This window comes from Arachis ipaensis, chromosome B07 (genome assembly GCF_000816755.2).
Source record: "Arachis ipaensis cultivar K30076 chromosome B07, Araip1.1, whole genome shotgun sequence".
Taxonomy (NCBI): Eukaryota; Viridiplantae; Streptophyta; class Magnoliopsida; order Fabales; family Fabaceae; genus Arachis; species Arachis ipaensis.
The window spans coordinates 54,543,362-54,549,355 of record NC_029791.2 but is presented as its reverse complement, the minus strand read 5'-3'; the positions used below and the strand labels follow the sequence as shown (position 1 = coordinate 54,549,355).

Genomic DNA, 5,994 nt, shown 5'->3' with positions numbered 1-5,994 from the left:
TTTACTTGATTACCATATATGAAATTAGGTCACAAAAATGTGAGTTTGGTTTAGATTCTGAAATCTTTTAAAGGAAACTTTTTGATGCACAAACATCCCGTGTTAACGCAGGATCCGGGAAAGGGCCACACCTAAAGGATGTAATGTACACAGCTTAACCTAATAATTATATCGGTAGTTGTTTCCATGTGATGGTTTATCAGCGGCTAAGAGAAGGGGGATTGAATCTTAGCCCCTTTTTCACTTAGTAACTCTTGCTGTCCTTTAGAACACTTGAGGAGATATTTATTGTTTTTGTCTCGTGCCTAGCCAAGAGACTTTTTCGTTTTATCTCGTGGCCAGCCACGAGATATTTTCAGTTTTGTCTCCTTTGCAGCAGAATCAGAAATGAAGTATAAGAGAGAGAAAATTACACTAAGATATATCTTGGTTCAGCTGTTAAGTGCAATGCAGCCTACATCCAGTCTCCATTACAATGATGATAGAATTTCATTATAATTATCCTTGATTACAAACACCAATTCTCTCTAAGAACTACCATTCCTATCCGGGACAAGTCCAGAATCTAAACCCCAATCCTGAACTTGACTTGGTTACAGCCAAGCTTTCAACTGCTAAGTGCTAACCCAACTTGCAAGGGGATTCTTACAGAATCATGAAACACAACACAGATGTACAAAGGACCTCTAAGGACATCTATGGCTTTTTATTTTAATTTTGTATACTCTGCCTTTTTCCGCTCTATGACTTTTTCTTACAAACATCACTGTTTGCTTTTTTCAATGAGACTCAAGACAGACAAAATTAAACAGAAAATTACAAAATAAAAAATATTGAAGGAGAAGAACATATGTTAGCTTAGGTAGCTATAGAAACACTGTGTTTTCACTCTTTTTCTTACTTCAAGCTCTGGCTGTTCTCCCTTATTTATAGAGGGGGAAGCCTCCACGGTTGAAACCAAATGAACTAAGCTAAACTTCTTCTTCTTCATGCAAAACCGGTTCGGCCAGAGAGAGATGAGATAACCGAATGCTAAAACCAACATGCAATTACCTCTGAGTCTTCCCTTTACACCAAGTTTCATCAATCCGAGCCATCTAACTTGACTTACACTCCAAGTAGGATTCTTAGCCCTTGATGCTTCTTGATGCATGACAGTTCTTCCTGCTTCACTTTTGCTTCCTCCTTCACGTACCCTTCTTAGCTACCTTCTGTGATGAGTGAACACAAAGCAGAGACGAGCCATGCCTTTGAGATCTTCTTCCTCTGACCGAAATCTTCTTCTTCCATTTTTGGTATGGAGAGGTTGAGCTTACTTCACCAAATCTTACCTCCTTTGGTGAAGATCTCAGCCACAACATACTTTTTTTTTCTTTTTCTTGCCATCATTATAATGGTCTTGTTACTTGCTTCTTCTTCTCTTCGGTAGCTTGCCAATTGTCATAGCTTTCATGCTTTTTCTGTGAAGTGACCGAGAGTGAGAAGAGAGAGTAGAGAGAGAAGAAAGAGAAAGAAGAAAAGCATTCAATGGATTTGAACAAATGAATTAAACTAAATTAATTTTCTTCCTTTTTTGTTTTAGGTAGCGTGTAGCATTGATGATCACAATCAAATCAAATGCTAATTTCTCTCTCATGATTCCAATGCATTAATGATAATTGAATTAAATTTGGAATCCATCACATAAGAGAGATCCGTTGGAAGCAAGAAGCCTTTGCTTTCTCTCTTTTCTTCATTTCGGACCAACCTTAATGGTCTTGGGGCAAAACATTTTGGGCTAGTTCAACTTAATTCTGGCACAATTAACCACAAATTGATTCAGCCATAATACTTAAACATTTTGAACAAGGCTTGCAATTTTTCTTTTCTTTTCGACCCAAGTAACATAACCATAAATTCAGCCACCATAATCACAACAATTTAATATCAAGACTGAGTATATGGATTCATGTTGGGCTAGCCAATTTCTTCGGCCCAATCAACAGATTATGCATCACAAAAATTATTAATTAGTAAATGCACATTAAAGCTCAAATTAATAATTTTACAATTAATTATGTTAATAATGTTTGATCATCATCAATTTAATTTGGAGTTTTCAAACTCATCACCATAATTTGAACCCGTGTTTAAAATACCCTAACCAAGTAGTTTTGCTTGTTTAATCTTTTTAAATATTCTAGTAGATACTCCTTTGGTTTAGTAACTTAGTTGTTTTGAATTTTGTTTATTATTGAAGATCATTATCTAATATGTTAATTGATCAAATTTTAGATAGCTGAGAAGGCTGAATTTGGAAGAAGTTTGTTTGAGAGATTGGTGTTGTTGGGAAAAGAGAGGCACATGCTTAATATTCAGTATAGGATGCATCCATCAATTAGCAAATTCCCAAGTGAAGAGTTCTATGATAAGCAACTTGCTGATGCATCCATTGTCAAATTAACAAGCTACAATAAGCAATTCCTTAAAGGGAAAATGTATAGCTCCTACTCTTTCATCAACATATCAAGGGGTAAAGAGCAGTCTAATCATGATCATAGTTTGAAGAACATTGCTGAGGCTGCTGCTGTCTCAGAGATTATTCAAAGACTTAGAAAAGGTTCGTTTATCTTTCTCATCATTTGTAATTAAGCTTGAATAGTTTTTTAGTCCCCATAAATACAGGTCATTTTTATTTTAATCTCCATAAAAGTTTTGCCATGATATTGTTACCTCTTTTTTCTTAAAATGTGTTTAGTCTTACCATGTCATTAGAAATTATAGATATTTTTTAAAAAAATAATGAGAGTCCTAACTCATCTTTTTAATTATCTTTTTAATTTCTAAATAAAAAAGTTTTAATTTTTTTTATCTTTTTGATATTTTTGAAAAATAAGATATATATTTGAATTTTTACTCATTTAAGTATTAGGAGGATAATTAAGAGATTGGATTAAAACTCTTAGTTATTACTCTATTTTAAAATATTTATTTAGTTCATTCAAATATCAAGAACATTATTTTTTATCTATCCCAATATTTCCTAAATTTTCTTGATTATTTATAATATCTTAATTTAATATGAAGTTTAGATGATAGGAACCAAGGAACTTACCTATAGAAAAATGAGAAACCAACACCAACCAAAACTTTTAATGGGACCAAAATAATTTTGAAACATTTAAACACACAATTATAGGGAATAAAAACATAGTTAAACCTAATATATATATATGATAGGGTAAAGTATATTTTTTTGTCCCTGAAGTTTAGCAAATATTTCAAAAATACCCTTAAGTTTTATTTTGTTTCAATTTTGTCCTAAAAGTTTTCGATTTGCATCAAATATACCCTTAACGGCTAAATTTTCAAAAAAATTAAGACCAATCTAACAATAATGTATAAAAACTATGCTTAATTTGCTTGTATTGAGGGTTGTTCTTATGAAATTGTTGTTGAATCGGTCTTAAATTTTTTGAAAAATTAGCCGTTCGGGGTATATTTGATGCAAATCGAAAACTTTTAGGACAAAATTGAAACAAAATAAAACTTAGGGGTATTTTTGAAACTTTTGTCAAACTTTAGGAACGAAAAATATACTTTACCCTATATGATATTATTTCTTTTCCCTCTCTTGCCAGAATTTTTGACAAGAAGAAAGAAAGTTAGCATAGGAATCATATCTCCATACAATGGTCAAGTACATGAAATCCAGAAGACCATAAAGCAATATATTTCAGACAGTGATCCTAACTTCTCTGTGAGTGTTCGTTCTGTTGATGGTTTTCAAGGTGGTGAAGAAGACATAATTATAATATCAACTGTGAGATCCAATGGTGTTGGAAATATTGGTTTTCTTTCAAATAGACAAAGAACAAATGTTGCATTGACAAGGGCTAGGTATGCCACTATTAAAAGATAGTTGTTTTTGCTGACATGATGTTACATGATTAGATCTACGTGCAAAAGTTAAATTAAATTCTATTATATAACTGAAAATAACCAACTTTATTAATTGTGTGCATTTTTGTAATTTAAGATTTCATACACTAAGAAAAATGTACCTACATGAATCCATTATATACTGTAGATATATGTTATGATCATGCTCTAAATGGTGAGATTTAGTTCGTTTTTGTTGAAAAACTTTTGGTTTGGTTTTATGCACAGATATTGCCTTTGGATATTAGGAAATGCATCAACTTTGATAAACCGTAACAGTGTATGGAGGGAACTGGTTCTTGATGCTAAGGAAAGAAACTGCTTTTACAATGCTTATGAGGATGAGAAACTGGCTCGGGCCATTGAGAATTCCTTGTGGGACCTTGAACTTGATTCACTGGAGGCACCATTCAAGAAACTAAGTTTATGGGACAATTCTAATACAGCTTCTACTTCCTTTAGGTATGTGGAATCTTATAACTTGCTAACTTTATATGTATGTTCATTTGAATATAAATTAATGTGTATATCATTATAGGTTAGTTTTCAACATGGGCTCATATGAAATTGAATTATTACTACTTATGCCTGGACAAAAATAATTAGAAACATATTTTGGTTAGTATTTTGTATTGCATTGAATTAACATATTTTTGTAAATCTTATATTGTTGTAAAAAAATGTAACAAATTAATATAAAAAACAGATTTTAGAGAACACATTGTATTTTTCGGTTGTTTATTTTATAATGGTGGATTGTAATTTTTGTGAGGTTCTCTTTGGGCAGAGCACATAAACCAAGATTGATGTATAAAATCAAAACATGAAGACATTGAATCACATGTTTATGCAATGCCATGGAACATGCCATATTGCCATCCCTAAAGACCTTTGTTGAGTTTTGAACTTGTGATCAAGAAGCAAAGAAGCAAATCAACCTCATGAGTTTTTGTCATCCATGCATGCTGGCAATGGCAATACTGTAATTGTATTTTGAACATAACTTATCCTTATTACCATGCGTATTCTACCATGATTTACTAATTTTTGGTGGATTATGCTAAAGATTATTTAGAAATGCAATTTATCCTTGCATTTTTTTTCCTTTTTAAGGGATGAAAATACAAGCTACATGTATTAAGATTATATGGCGAAATTTGGTGAATTTTATTATTAATTATTCATTGTATGAATTGTATGCTTTATACTTTAGTATCTCTATAACTCTATTCGTCATATATTTTGTTGGAATAATTTTGGACTCATTTCGCAAATAATATAAGGTATTTATTCTTATGAAATTATCTATATGTAAAAATATAAATATATGATATTAATTTTTTTCTTGGTTAGTGATATTGAAATATTGCAAGTTAGATTCATTGTTGGACTTGCATGAATACAATGAAGGTATTATGTATAAGTAATTGAAATTCACATGCAGATCTCTTTATGTAAAATTAGTAGTTAAGAAATGATAATTTAGTCAAATTTATTAAATTATCTAACAATTTTTAATTATCAATTTTATATAAAAAATAACTGCATTGAATTTTCCGCTTTTTAATTTTATTATGGAGAATAGATTGGTGCAGGACAGCAATATGGAGAGCATGCGTATTTTACCGGCGTGTGGTGTTAGATGGCTACAAATCGGACGGTGCGAGTTCTCCCAGGCAAATCGGATGGTCCAATTTCAGGGGACAGAACAAACGGTCCAAATTGTCCCTCTCCCACCACGTGTCGCATGGACGTTGCTCCCCAAAACAATGTCCTTAACCCCAGCATAACCCTTTACTACATGCATATCCACCCTCTGAAATGAGTTTCATCTCCATCCCACCTAGTAACCATTCTCCCATCTTCTCCTTCATCTAATTCTTCTTCTTCTCCCCACAAGTGGTTGAAAAAAATTAAAATACCAAAAAAAAAATTTAAAGATGTTGTCGTCCTAAACTTTATATTATAAGATATCTTAGTTATCTTGATTATGTAAGTTTATTTATTAAATTTTGTTTTATATTTTAGAATTATAATTATTATTATAAAAAATTTAATTATAGTTGTTGTTAG

At 31.7% G+C, this 5,994-nt stretch overlaps 1 protein-coding gene across 1 annotated transcript in view; it reads left to right on the top strand.

Moving 5' to 3' along the window:
- LOC107607229 (probable helicase MAGATAMA 3) overlaps nucleotides 1-5,070 on the top strand; it is a 25,350-nt gene extending 20,280 nt beyond the window's left edge. Inside the window, exons 2-5 of the mRNA XM_016309203.2 lie at nucleotides 2,275-2,599; nucleotides 3,621-3,879; nucleotides 4,150-4,383; nucleotides 4,709-5,070. Coding sequence (XP_016164689.2) covers nucleotides 2,275-2,599; nucleotides 3,621-3,879; nucleotides 4,150-4,383; nucleotides 4,709-4,748 — 858 coding nt within the window. The 3' untranslated portion in view covers nucleotides 4,749-5,070. The remainder of the gene's footprint in view (nucleotides 1-2,274; nucleotides 2,600-3,620; nucleotides 3,880-4,149; nucleotides 4,384-4,708) is intronic.